The sequence below is a fragment of the Tursiops truncatus genome, chromosome 3 (assembly GCF_011762595.2).
Source record: "Tursiops truncatus isolate mTurTru1 chromosome 3, mTurTru1.mat.Y, whole genome shotgun sequence".
Classification (NCBI taxonomy): Eukaryota; Metazoa; Chordata; class Mammalia; order Artiodactyla; family Delphinidae; genus Tursiops; species Tursiops truncatus.
The window spans coordinates 169,341,066-169,354,216 of NC_047036.1; the positions used below are offsets into that span (position 1 = coordinate 169,341,066).

General features: G+C 54.2%; 1 protein-coding gene across 4 annotated transcripts in view; it reads left to right on the forward strand.

The window, feature by feature from the left end:
• Positions 1–13,090, forward strand: part of TJP3 (tight junction protein 3) — a 29,394-nt gene extending 16,304 nt beyond the window's left edge. For 3 of the 4 annotated variants that reach the window (XM_019940938.3, XM_019940937.3, XM_019940936.3), the window contains exons 7-21: positions 645–804; positions 1,082–1,190; positions 3,609–3,667; positions 3,904–3,970; positions 4,119–4,275; positions 5,113–5,221; positions 5,365–5,602; positions 6,196–6,407; positions 7,541–7,636; positions 9,956–10,026; positions 10,447–10,657; positions 10,745–10,845; positions 11,184–11,471; positions 12,437–12,483; positions 12,862–13,090. In XM_019940938.3, the coding sequence (XP_019796497.1) occupies positions 645–804; positions 1,082–1,190; positions 3,609–3,667; positions 3,904–3,970; positions 4,119–4,275; positions 5,113–5,221; positions 5,365–5,602; positions 6,196–6,407; positions 7,541–7,636; positions 9,956–10,026; positions 10,447–10,657; positions 10,745–10,845; positions 11,184–11,471; positions 12,437–12,483; positions 12,862–12,964 (2,028 nt within the window). In that variant the 3' untranslated portion in view covers positions 12,965–13,090. Of the gene's footprint in view, positions 1–644; positions 805–1,081; positions 1,191–3,608; positions 3,668–3,903; positions 3,971–4,118; positions 4,276–5,112; positions 5,222–5,364; positions 5,603–6,195; positions 6,408–7,540; positions 7,637–9,955; positions 10,027–10,446; positions 10,658–10,744; positions 10,846–11,183; positions 11,472–12,436; positions 12,484–12,861 lie in introns of those variants that run through there. The other variant, XM_019940939.3, reaches the window with a different exon arrangement.
• The last annotated feature ends 61 nt before the right edge of the window (positions 13,091–13,151 follow it).

Sequence of the window (13,151 nt, forward strand, 5' to 3'; positions counted from 1 at the left end):
TATACAAATCATTTCTGGTTGATTGTTTCTAGCGTTTCCTCAGGGTTATCTGTTTCTAGTGACCCTGAAGAATTGTCTGTTTCTAGTAGTTTGGGGCTGACACTTGAAACAGAGCTTGGAGGTGGGGCTGGGGGCTAGAAGGGTTACTGAAAACAGACATTCCCAAGAGAAAATGTTAGCAATGGATTCCTGGTGAGCGGAGATGACACTAAATCCCTCCTAGGAATTGTATGTTTCTAATCAACTTCTAGATGTCTGTTTCCAGACCTCCCAGAGATTGTCTGTTTCTACTATCTACATATTTACTCCCTCTCCCCCAATTAGAGTTGTTTCTAATATCTGTTCCCAGTGTCTCCTGAGAAATTTCCCCGTCTGGGGAAATGAGAGTCAATCCATTTTTAATTTTTCCCTAGCACCCCCCTACCCCTCTTAGAAAATTGTCTGTTTCTAGAATTCTTCTGGAGGTCAGTTATTGGCATAATCTCCTCTCACAGCAGGAATGCAATTCTATCATTTTCTGTTGAGAATGTCTGTTTTTAGTAACCCCTGAGGGTTGTGTGTTTCTAGTCCCCCTCACCAAGGTATCTGTTTCTAGTAACCCCTATCTCTCATGAACTTGCTTCCTCCTTCCTGATCCCTTTTAGATCAACGGGGTGTCCAGTGAGAATCTGTCACTGAGTGACACACGGCAACTGATCGAGAAGTCGGAAGGGAAACTGACTCTGCTGGTGCTCAGGGACCGAGGCCAGTTCCTGGTGAATATCCCTCCGGCCGTCAGCGACAGCGACAGCTCCCTTCTGGAGGGTGAGGGGCCAAGAGGCCAGCCCTGGGAGGTTCAAATGGAGGGCCAGGGAGGCAGGCTGTGCCAGGCAGGACCAAGCAGGAGTTGGGAAGCCTGGCCCTGAGAGGCTCAGAGAGGGACAGAGACTTGCCCAAGGCCACACAGCAAGTTAGGGCTGGAGGCCCTCAGCTGAGCCTGACTCTGGTCTGGGCCCCTTTGCTTAGAGGGGCCTGATGTGCCCCTCTGTGAAATGGCAGCCTGGAAGGCGTGCCCGTGGCTGAGACACGCTTTCCCCCGCAGACATCTCAGACCTCGGGTCAGAACTGTCTCAGGCGCCACCATCCCATGTACCACCGCCACCCCAGCATGGGCAGCGGAGTCCAGACGCCAGCCGAACCAGCTCCCCCATGTATGTAACCTCATCGGCTAGAATGGCCAAGTGGGATGGGAACATGGGCCTATCTTTTCCAACATGGGGTAGCCTTGAGGGTGCAGTCATGGCGGCCTGCCTGGAAGAGGCCTCTCCTTCCACACACAGTCCTTCTTGCCTCCTTATTGTGGCTCAGGGTTCTCGGTCCTGGGAGAACCAGATATGGACGGACTCAAAGCAGAAGGGATAACAGAATTTTACAACAAGCCCTAGAAGACTTCAAAATGCATAAGCCCTGTCACCGAGCAAGACTTTTAGAGAGTTCTCTTGGGAGTGAAATAGCCACAGCTGTGTGCAGGGATTAGAGGATGCTTATTCGTTATGATGATGTTTATAAAAGGGACAGAGTGGCAGTTACTTTGTTAATCTCCTGGGGCTGCAGTAACCAAGTGCCACAGACTGGTCGGCTTAGAACCACAGAAATTTATGGTCTCAAAGCCCTGGAGACTGAAGACTCAAGTCACGGTGTCAGGGCCACACTGCCTCTCAAGGCTCTTAGCGGGACATCTGTTCCAGGCCTTTCTCCTAGCTTCTGGTAGCCTCCGGCATTCCTTGGCTTCCAGGTGGCCGTCTCCCCGCTGTGTGTCTTCACGTCATCTTCCCCCATGTATGTGTCTCTGTGTCCAGATGTCCCCTTTTTATAAGGACACCAGTCAGACTGGATTAGCCACCGCCCCCACCCCAGTATGACCTCAAGTTCACTAATCACATCGTGATGACCCTGTTCCCAAATGAGGTCCCATTCTGAGATCCTGGGGGTTAGGACTACAACAGGTGAATTTTGAGGGTACACAATTCAACGCCTTAAAAAACATGATTGCACAACACTTGGGGATTAGGTAACAGGCACCTCATTTAAGCCTGCAGTTCCCTGTGAAGTAGGGAGTTGTATCTGTTATCTACAGCCGCATAACAAATGACCCCCAAACCTGGCCGCTTGAGACAATGGTAAACATGTATTACCTCACTGTTGCTGAGAGTCAGGAATTGGGGACGGCTTAGCTGGGTGGTTCTGGTTCATGGTCTCATGAGGTTACAGTCAAGACGTAGTCTAGGGCTGTGGGCTTTTGGGAGTGGATGATCCCCTTCTAAGCTCCCTCACATGGCTGTTAGCGGGAGGACCAGGAGGTGGGGGTCATTGTGGTCCATTTTAGAGGCCAGAGGAGGGCCCACGCCAAGGCCCCAGATCTTACTCCACCACTAATTAGGGCACTAACTAACGGTGACACAAGGAGATGGTGTGTGTGTGCTTGGCCCGTAGTGAATGCTCTTTATTACGATCGTTATAATATAATCCTTGCTTGGGAATATTAGACAGCCATGAAACAGGATGTCTCCGAGAGTATATTGAAAAGGCCTTGGGAAAACGCACTTGGCATTGTGTATGGTGAATGAACCGGATTGCAGAGTGACACAGGGCAGCATCTCAAAGGGTTTGGGGGACTCTTGTGTGATCTTCCCAGGGATTCCATGGGCACACAGAAGGATCTGTGGACAGACGGCTCCAAGTAGCTTGATGTGTTTCTCCGATGCAGACCCTGTACTCTCTGAACCTGCCCCGTGAGACCTGGGCTGGGGGTACATCATTCTCAAGTGTCTTTCCCCACCCCCAGTCACTCAGCACTGGGGGTTCACAGGCTGTATGTCGGAAATGCTAACATATGGCCTGATCTTGATTTTCTTTCAGAAGTATATATTTCCTCACCGTTTCTTTGAGAGCATCTGAAAGATCTGGAAAGTAACTCTTCTGTGCTAACAGTGGGTTGACTTTTCAGGGAACTTTCTTTCCGTCCTGTGGTTTAACTCTGTGTTAGTCTGCTCAGGCTGTTAACAAAACACCATAGGCAGGAAGCCGGAAGTCCATGGCCAGGGTGCTGGCATGGCCGGTTCCTAGTGAACGCTTCTTCCTGGCCCATGGACGGCCTCCTTCCTGCTGTGTGTTCCCACGGTGGAGAGAGTGATCTCTGGTGTCTTTTATAAGGACACTAATCCCGTCATGGGGGCCCCACCCTCATGACCTCATTTAAACCTGGTCACTTCCAAAGGCCCACCTCCTAAGACCATCCCACTGGGGGTTAGGACTTAAGCATATGAATTTGGGGGGACACAGACATTGGGTCAAGAGCACCTTCTATAACTTTTCATTAATATTAAAACAGTAAACATGACTGTTTGTCACAGGCTCACGTCATTTTGAGGCTTTGACTCGACTCAGCCATCCCAGGGCTCGGAGGAGGAAACGGGCTCAGAGAGGGGAAGCAGAGGGCCAGAGGTCACACAGCTGCAGAGGGGCAGGACCAGGATTAGAACCTGAGTGCCAATAAGTCAAACTTCTTCTAAAAATTGCTGCTCAACATCCCCCTACCCCCACCTCACCCCAAATCTGTTCCCCACCAGGGAGAGCCCCCAGCTTCGGCAGGAAGGTTCAGTGGATTCTAGGACTCCGTCAGAACCAGGTGAGCAGAGGGTGGTGACTCTGAGCACCCCTCCTCTGATTTTTCTGATCGCAGCCAATGAGGCTCTACCGAGCAGAGTGGGGAAGGCGGGCACAGACCTAAGAGGCCAGGGACAGTTCCCTGGGAAGAAGCGCGGGGCTGGGGGCTGCATTCCAAGGGGCAGGGACACCCCCCAGCAAAGGTTTGGCGGCTGGACCAATCAGTGTGCTCGGGAAAAACTGGCTGTTCCCTTTCAGACTCCCCGAGGCAAAGGAGCTGTGACATGCACAGCGTGCCTAGTGGTCAGAGCGTGGAGGACCATGGGTATGTGCTCCAGGACAGAGCCCCCCAGCTGAGAACCCACACACCCGGGCTGCCTCCTGCTTCCCATCACCTGCCTTCTCGCACCAGCATGGGGGTGGGGCTCTCCCATCCTCGGCCTGATGCCGACTGTCTCTGCCTCACTGCTCAGGTACAGCCCCGCCTCGCGGGTGGTCCGCTTCCTCAAGGGCGCAAACATTGGGCTGCGGCTGGCCGGAGGCAATGACGTGGGCATCTTCGTGTCCGGGGTGCAGGCGGGCAGCCCGGCAGACGGGCAGGGCATCCAGGAGGGAGATGAGATTCTGCAGGTGAGCGGGGGAGGCTGGGGGTGGGCCTGCTGGGTGGTACCCGAGTCTGTAACTGCTTGTGTGTCCACCCCCGGGGACCCCCTGGGGACCGGCAAGACCCCCAGAGACATTCAAACATTTTAAGGGCTTCCCAGCCTGGGGCATGACCTTGATGATTGGGTCATGACCTTGTGCATGTCACATCCTTGTTGTCAATGTCATGACCTCGATGTCCAGCTCACGACCTTTCCCAGGTCACTGCCTCGTTATCAATGTCACAGTCTCCTTGTTTGTGTCACTGAGTTGACCGTGTCCTGACCATGTTGCCTGGGCCACACCCTTGATCCCTGCGTCCATCCACAGTCCCTTTCTGTGCCACCTCCAGTCTCCCGTGTCCGGGTCGTGGCCTTATCCAGGTCGCGCCTTCATTGTGTGTCTTTACCTCCATGATAATCAGTGTCTGTGACCTGCTGTCCGGGTCTGTATATTGTGTCCCTGTCACGACCGCATGTCTGTCTTGACTCTTTCAAGTATCACAAAATTCTCACCAGTGTCCTGGTCCTGTCACAGCTGTGGCCCCTCGTTCCCATGTCTCGATGTTGACAACACGCAGAGCCTCGGTTATGCCTGTACCGATTGCATTCCCTGTATCCTGGTTTCTGGCCCAGACCTTCACGTGTGTGTGTGTGTGTGTGTGATGCCCAGGCTGCCACAGGGCAGTGCCCCTTTCGGAAAGCCGTCCCCCAATCTCTGGGGCTCTTGACAGCAGCTCTGGAAGGAGTTGGGTGGAGGGCTTTGTCTGGAGGAAGAGCTGGGATCTTGTGCCCTTGTCCCACCCCTGCACCCACTTCCCGGCAGGTGAATGATACTCCATTCCGGAACCTGACCCGGGAGGAGGCTGTGCAGTTCCTGCTGGAGCTGCCCCCGGGCGAGGAGGTGGAACTGGTGACGCAGAGGAAGCAGGACAGTGAGTGTGTGTGAGTGTATGTGCGTGAGTGTGTGAGAGCGTGTGTGTATGTGAGCGTGGAGCTGGGATCCACGGCCAGGCCCTGGGGAGGGGTCGGGTCTGGGCTGTGGCCCTGCTAGCTCAGGAAGCCTCCCTGTCCACAGTCTTCCGGAAGATGGTGCAGTCCGGCGTGGGCGACTCCTTCTACATCCGCATGCACTTTGAGATGGAGCCCAGCCCGCCGTCTGGCCTGGGCTTCACCCGCGGAGACGTCTTCCACGTGCTGGACACACTGTACCCCGGCCCTGGACAGAGCCACGCCCGCGGAGGCCACTGGCTGGCGGTGCGCATGGGGCGTGACCTCCGGGAAAAAGAGCGGGGAATCATCCCCAGCCAGAGCAGGTGCGGACCGCCCACTGGGACAGGGCACAGCATCACTACTTAGCATCCTTGGTGATTGCCTCTGGGGAGCCATGCAGAAGGCTCAGGGCTGACCAGTCAGCGCTTGTCTGAGTTTCCTGCAGGTGCTGTAACAAATTACCACAAACCTAGGGGCTTTGAACAACACACTTTTATCCTCTCATGTTCTAGGGTCAGAAATGAGTCTGATGGGGCTAAATCCAGGCGTGGGCAGGGCTGGTCCTTCCGGAGGCTCCAGGGCAGCATCGGTTCCTGCCTTTTCCAGCTTCTAGAGGCGCCGCATCCCTGGCTCGCGGCCCCTCCTGCATCCTCACAGCCAGCAGTGCAGCATCTCTCATCTCTCTCTGCCTCTGACCCTCCCGCCTCCCTCTTATAAGGACCCTGTGATGACATTAGGAGCCCCGGGGGAATCCAGGGTCATCCCCATCTCAGGGGCCTTAACCCCACCTGCAAAGTCCCCTTTGCCGTGAGAGGTGACATATTCACAGGTGCCGGGATTCGGCCTTGGACATCTTTGGGGCTGTGATCCTGGACCCCGGACCCTGGTGCTCACTCATCTCCTCTCTTCTCTCCAGGGCAGAGCAGCTGGCCAGTCTGGAGGCTGCCCAGAGGGCCGTGGGGGTCGGGCCTGGAGCCTCGGCGGGCTCCAGCACACGGGCCGAGTTCTGGCGGCTGAGGGGTCTTCGTCGGGGAGCCAAGAAGACCACCCATCGGAGTCGTGAGGATCTGTCGGCTCTGACCAGACAGGGTCATTACCCGCCATATGAACGCGTGGTGCTGCGAGAAGGTGGGCCAGGGTGGGAGGGGCCGAGGGGGGCCCTCAAGTAAGAGTGTTCAGAAGCCACAATCCTCACCTCTCTCCTTCCACCCAAAATACCCCCTTTTGGTTACTTTAGGATGAAAATACACACGCACAAAACCAGCACATAGATCCTTTCCCTACCCGAGAACCAGGGGTAAAAATACATCTCATTCAGATTTCAGGAAGGGAAGAGATTAAGCGCTTGCCCCCAGCCTCAGGGCAGAAGGATTAAAACCACGTGCTGAGGCTTTTTAAAGAAAATGGCGGGAGGGTGGAAATAGCAGGTGAGCCAGGACGGGAAAGGGCTGAGCAGCTGCTTTCCAGCTGCTGGTCCATCGTCCAGACGAAAAAGACTCAAACATAAAAGGCTACGTACTTAATTTCTACCCCCAGCCAACGGAAGTTTAGAAACCTGAACATATCAAGTTTTTAAGAGCAAGAGAGAAGGAGAGGAGAAAAAGAGAAGGGTCAGGTGTAAAGAGTGGTCTGCTTACTCGCTTTTCTCTGGCCAAGATGCCTTCTGCACCCACTTCCTCACTGGTAAAAGGGAGTATTGGTGAGGCCAGGGGTCAAACAAGCTCTTCCTGCAAAGGGCGAGACAGTATTTTAGGCTTTACAGGCCAGATGGTTTCTGTCCAAATGACTCAACTCCGCAGGAAGGCAGGAGAGAGGGGACATGCTGGATGTGGCTTTGTGCCAATAAAACTTTATTTACAAAAACAGGCAGTGGATCAGATGTGGCCTGAGGGTTGTAATGGTGGTTGCCAATCACTGAGTTAGCTGGGTTCAGCTGCTCTGACAGACCCCAAACTGTATAAACAAGGAGTTTCCTTTTCAAGTAACAGTCCCAGTATAAGAAGGCCAAGAGGTCTCACACCTTCCCTTGAAGGATACAACCCAGATTTCACACATCATTCTGCTTGCATCCCATTGGCCGGGATGTAGTCACATGGCCATCCTTAGCTTCAAGGGAGGCTGGGAGTTGTAGTCTTTAGCTGGGCAGCTGTGGGCCTGGCTAGATCTACTATGGAGAAAGTGGAGAGGCAGTTGCACAAGAAGCTAGCAGCCTTTGCCCCACATGGGATCCTGATTCTTGTCATTGATTCTCTGCCCCGCAGCCAGTTTCAAGCGCCCGGTGGTGATCCTGGGACCTGTGGCTGACATTGCTATGCAGAAGTTGACTGCTGAGATGCCTGATGAGTTTGAAATTGCAGGTGAGAAACCAGGTCCCATAGCAACCTCACTGGTGAATCATTTCATAACCCTTTCCCAGGTTGAGGCAGCTTGATAAGGGGGCTGCTAATGATGCTGTTTGGGGGAAAGAGTAAGAACAACCATGCCAAACATGAGGCAGATCAGCCGCCAGCAGCCCCTCCAACCCCTGGGCCAGACATCCTCAAACAATCTTGCCACCCTTTACCTGGATAGAGCCTCAGAATCCTTCTTAACACAGTTCACCAAGCAGCCATTGCCAATGGAGCCAATTGGACAATTGCCAGTTGTCTGTTCAAGAAATTTGTCTATTGAGCTATAGACACAGCATCAAACAAATACACAGGGTCTCCTGAGGAGACCAAAAATGAACAACTGCAGGAACAATTAAGCTAGAGTAGGGAATCAACAAATTGCAGCTCCTGGGCCAAATATGGCTGTTTTTATTCAGCCTGCTAATTAAGAACGGTATTCAGAGACTTCCCTGGTGGTGCAGTGGTTAAGAATCCACCTGCCAATGCAGGGGACACGGGTTCGAGCCCTGGTCTGGGAAGTCCCACATGCCACGGAGCAACTAAGCCTGTGCGCCACAACTACTGAGCCTGAGCTCTAGTGCCCGCGAGCCACAGCTACTGAGCCCACGTGCTGCAACTACTGAAGCCCGTGCGCCTAGAGCCTGTGCTCTGCAACAAGAGAAGCCACCACAATGAGAGAAGCACATGCACCGCAATGGAGAGTAGTCCCCCGCTCACTGCAACTAGAGAAAGCCCATGTGCCACAACGAAGACCCAATGGCAGCCAACAATAAATAAATTAAGAAAAAAAAGAATGGCATTGATATATATTTTTATTTTATTTTATTTTTGAAATAGGTGTGGCTCTTTTATTCATTTATTTATTGTTGGCTGCATTGGGTCTTCGTTGCTGCGCGTGGGCTTTTCTCTAGTTGCGGTGAGTGGGGGCTACTCTTTGTTGAGGTGCGTGGGCTTCTCAGTCCAGTGGCTTCTCTTGTTGTGGAGCATGGGCTCTAGGCGCACGGGCTTCAGTAGTTGTGGCACACGGGCTCAGTAGTTGTGGCGCGCGGGCTTAGTTGCTTCGTGGCGTGTGGGATCTTCCTGGACCAGGGCTCGAACCCGTGTCTCCTGCATTGGCAGGCGGATTCTTAACCACTGCGCCAGCAGGGAAGCCCAAGAATGGTATTGATATATTTTAAATGGTTGAAAAGAAGTTAAAACATTTTTTTTGTGACATGTGAAAAGAACTGAAAGCTGCAACTAGAACAGATACTTGTACATGAAGATTCATCATGATTCACGGCAGCCAAAAGATGGACACAACCCAAGTGTCCATCGACAGGTGATGGATAAATAAAACGTGCTCCATGCACACCGTGGAATATTATTCAGCCTTAAGAAAGGAAGGAAATTCTGACACTCACTACAACATGGATGAACATTGAAGACATGATGCTCAGTGAAATAAGTCAGATACAAAAAGACAAACACTGTCTGATTCCACTCACAGGGGGTCCCTAGAGGGGTCACATCCACAGAGACAGGAAGTAGATGGTGGGGGCCAGGGGCTGGGGGAGGGGGATGGGGAGTCAGTGTTTCATGGGGACAGAGTTTCAGTTTGGGAAGATGAGAAAGTTCTGGAGACAGATGGTGGGGATGGTTGCACCACAGTGTGAATGCACTTAATACCACTGATCCGTGCGCTTAAAAAAGGTTAAGGTGGTACATGTTATGTTACACACATTTTACCACAACAAAGAGAAAAAAGGCAAGTATGCGTCCCCCTCCTTTTAGGCCCCAGCATGCCTTCTCCCTCAGCTGCCATGCTGTCTAGGAGGGCTTCCTAGAGGAAGCAGTACTCCATCTCATGTCCTAGAGGACACATAGGGGATGGGAGAGTAGCTTCTTTCAGGTCACAGCCCAAGCAAAGGCCCAGAGTCGGGACCGAGCCTGGGAAAGCGAGTGTGTGGAGCACAGACCATGCATCCGTCTCCCCATCATGCCAGTCGTTGGCTCAGTGACTCTGAGCTTGTGATCGTATGTCCCTGGCTCAGTTTCCCCATCTGCCAGTAACAGCCACTCCTGTTCAGGAGGAGGAGGTGAGGGTCGTGGTCAGGAGGGGACCCAGTGTGGTGTCAGGAGCGGGGCCAGCAGGAGCTGCTGCTGCTGCTGCTGGCGTTAGGATTTCTCTCAAGGGCCATGGGGAGCCATGGTGCGTTCTTGAGCAGGGGAGGGGCAGGGAGACATGAATTTGAAGGGCCAGTGGACTGCCCTCCCGAAGCTGCCAGTCGCCTCTCCCCTCCACAGAGAGCATGTCAAGGACCGACAGCCCCTCCAAGATCATCAAACTGGACACCGTGCGGGTGATTGCAGAGAAAGTAAGCAAGGCTCTGCTGTGGGTCCCATTTCACGGATGGGGAAACCGAGGCCCAGGTCTCCAACCTGTTCTGGCCCCACACCCCGCAAGTGTGGTTTTCCCCCTCTTGGAGGCTTTGTGATGTGGGGGACTTGAGGGAGACAGAGCCTGCCCAGAGTCACACAGCAGCAAGTCCTGGGAAGAGGCAGAGACTCAAACTGGGGCTCTGGTGCTCAAGACACTGTGGCCTGGGCTATCACCAAGCCCCACCCCAACATGCTGGCCTGCAGATGTGAGAGGCTGGGGTCCACTCTGACCTCAGACTCTTCATCTCTGTCTCTCTGATTCTTCACCTGTCTCTGATGCTCTGTCTCTGGGTGTTTTTCCCTCCACTGTCTCTCTGTCTCCCTCCCCCACGGCCCCCAACATTGGCCCGGCCCAGGACAAACACGCACTCCTGGACGTGACACCCTCAGCCATTGAGCGCCTTAACTACGTGCAGTACTACCCAATCGTGGTCTTCTGTGTCCCCGAGAGCCGGACAGCCCTCAAGGCACTGCGCCAGTGGCTGGCCCCCGCCTCCCGCCGCAGTTCCCGCCGCCTCTACGCTCAGGCCCAGAAGCTGAGGAAGCACAGTGACCACCTCTTCACAGGTGGGGTGGGAGCTTAGGGTCTGGGGTGGGCGGTGGGTCCTGGCCTGAGTCTCCAGCCATGCTGATGCCCCTCCCCACCACCCGCAGCCACCATCCCCCTGCAGGGCACAAGCGACTCCTGGTACAAAGAGCTCAAGGCTGTCATCCGCGAGCAGCAGACGCGGCCCATCTGGACGGCCGAGGACCAGGTACCTGTGAGGGTTTGGGAACAGTCGCAGTTAGGGCTGGGTTAGGGGCCATGGCCAAGGCCCAGATTTGACCTGAGGCTAGGATCTGGACCTGGTTCCTGGGGTGAGATGGGATTGGGGTCTTCTCCTGATGCTGGAGTCAGGGTTGGGGCTCAGCTCAGATTTGGGGTCTCAGTCTGGACCAAGGTCAATGGTCAGAACTCACCTTGGGGTCAAGGGTTAAGGCTCAATTTGAGGTTGAGGACTGGAGTTTGGAAGGTGGTGTCCCGGGTCCGGGGTTTTCTCTTAAGATCAGGGAGGGCCGGGGCTCGGCTCAGCCAGGCCATGTGCACCCGCAGCTGGACAGTTCCTCAGAGGACAACCTGGACCTCCCTTACCGCAGCCTGGCTGACAGCTCCGCGGATCTGAGCTGCGACAGCCGGCTCAACAGCGACTATGAGACAGACGGCGAGGGCGGCGTCTACACGGACGGCGAGGGCTACACGGATGGCGAGGGTGGGCCCCACATGGACGTGGACGAGGGGCCCCCGGCGCCAGCCCTGGCCCGGTCCTCGGAGCCCGTGCTGGAGGATGAGCCTCGGATCCTGCAAGATCACGGGAGATCCTCGGGTCACCAGGGGACCCAGGTGAGCAGAGCACCAGGCTGGCCCCAGCAAGGGTCTCGGGATGGGGCTGAGACACCTAGGGAGCCTATTTTCTGCCAGGATGTCGAGGAACAGATACTTCCCCGACCAGATCAGTAGCTTGGACCTTGATCTAGGGTACTTGAACCACTGAGTCACTTAAAGCAAATATTTAACCTCTGCATGAGTTTCCTTATCTGAGATACAGGGATTGATGGTAAAGTCTTGACGTCACAAGCTTGTTATTTTGTTGTTGTTGTTGTTTTGTTTTTTGGCCACGCAGCTTGTGGGATCTTAGTTTCCTGACCAGGGATGGAACCTGGGCCCCCTGAAGTGGAAGCTCAGAGTCCTAACCACTGGACCGCCAGGGAATTCCCACAAGCTTGTTGTTTAAACAGAATACACTTAGTCCAAGTCCCGGCCCATGGGAGTCGGGTGTTTAACAATAACAAATATTGACTTAGCACTTATTCTCTGTGCGGCTGCCTCAGCCTCCAAGGTGCCTTTCTGTGAATTTGACAAATTCCTCCAGACCCTCTCTAGGGAAATGTAAAAATGTACGAGTCTATGATGTCTCTGGTAGAATGGTGCTCCGTGGGGTTGTGCAGTACCCGACCCGCTCAACTGTCCATGGCATCCTGATTATGGGGCAGGCTCTCCTCTAAGCACTTGACATATACGAATTCATTTATGAACTCCTGGCAACAGCCCTCTGAGGAAAGTCACAGATGGGAAACCCCACTCCCCCTTTGCTGACAGGCTGGGAGATCACAGCCAAGGCCTTCCCCTGTCCCAGGCTGTTTTCTCATTTAAAATTGGGGATGAGCTCCAGACTTCTGTGGGGGCAAGGAGAAAGCCTGTGGGTAGCACTGTCGGGGGCAAAGGTGGGGAGGTGGGATGGAGTGGTTACTCATCCCAGTTTATCATACTTGGGGGATAAGTGTTAACCTCCTTTCTCCCTCTGCAAGGTGGATGGCCACCACCCACAGGGTCAACGGCGACAGGACAGCATGCGGTAAGAGCCCCTGTACTCCACATTGGGGGACCTCAACCCTCCCCCTGGGACTCAGGGTGTGGGGTGGAGAAGAGACCTAGAACCAAGCTATGCCTTCGTAGTGTTGGGAGCCTACTGAGTGGGACAGAGCCAGACAGAGCTACTCCAAGTCCCATATAGTCAGGGCCATGGGAGTAGGAATCCTCTTCCTGGGAGGATTGGGAGGGCTCCCTGAAAGAGGGGAATTTGGAGCAGGCTTTGAAGGATGTGTAGGAGTTTGTCAAGTCTTGCTCATCTCTGACTGCACCCACTGTGCCTAGCCCAGAGTCAACTCAGATAATGGTAGGTAAGTCCACACCCTCCCCACCCACAGCCTCTATTCTATTTTCTGATCGCCAGGACATATGAGCGGGATGCTCTGAGGAAAAAGTTTACACGAGCCCGAGATGTGGAGTCCTCTGACGAAGATGGCTATGACTGGGGACCGGCCACTGACCTGTGACCCCTCCCAGGTGGCCAGCTGGCCTGTCCTCCCTTTTTCTCCCTGGAGCTGAGACTCAGCTTCCCACACAGAACCTGGAAACCTGCCTCCCTCTGCCCGGTCTTTAATAAATGGAGTATTTTCACAGCACTGGCTTCTAGTGACTTCCAGGGACAAGGGGCCAGAGTAGGGTGCTGTCTTTCCTCCC